This window comes from Buceros rhinoceros, unplaced genomic scaffold, assembly GCF_000710305.1.
Source record: "Buceros rhinoceros silvestris isolate BGI_N320 unplaced genomic scaffold, ASM71030v1 scaffold22595, whole genome shotgun sequence".
Classification (NCBI taxonomy): domain Eukaryota; kingdom Metazoa; phylum Chordata; class Aves; order Bucerotiformes; family Bucerotidae; genus Buceros; species Buceros rhinoceros.
This window is the reverse complement of record NW_010412592.1, coordinates 1,101-1,326: the sequence shown is the minus strand read 5'-3', so window position 1 is coordinate 1,326 and position 226 is coordinate 1,101. Positions and strand designations below refer to the sequence as shown.

General features: G+C 58.0%; 1 protein-coding gene across 1 annotated transcript in view; it reads left to right on the top strand.

Moving 5' to 3' along the window:
• Positions 1–226, top strand: part of HMHA1 (histocompatibility (minor) HA-1) — a gene marked incomplete at both ends in the record, with an annotated part of 5,599 nt that overhangs the window by 4,428 nt on the left and 945 nt on the right. The window contains 1 exon segment of the mRNA XM_010136463.1: positions 106–224. Within this exon segment, the coding sequence (XP_010134765.1) occupies positions 106–224 (119 nt within the window).

Below are 226 nucleotides of genomic sequence, written 5' to 3'. Positions count from 1 at the left end.
GAGTTTGGGTGGTAAAGGACATTCAAGCTCACGGAGTCCAACACTAACCCAGCACCACCAGGTCACCATGAAACCACGTCCCTGTTCTTTCTGTTCTGCTCGTAGGCATCAATGGGATCACCCCGGAGATGACGGCCCCCACAGGGCCCTTCCGAAACATTGGCTTGTCCAAGGCTGCCCAGACTCACCGGGTGAGGGAACACCGGGGCCCGTCTAAAGGACGGGT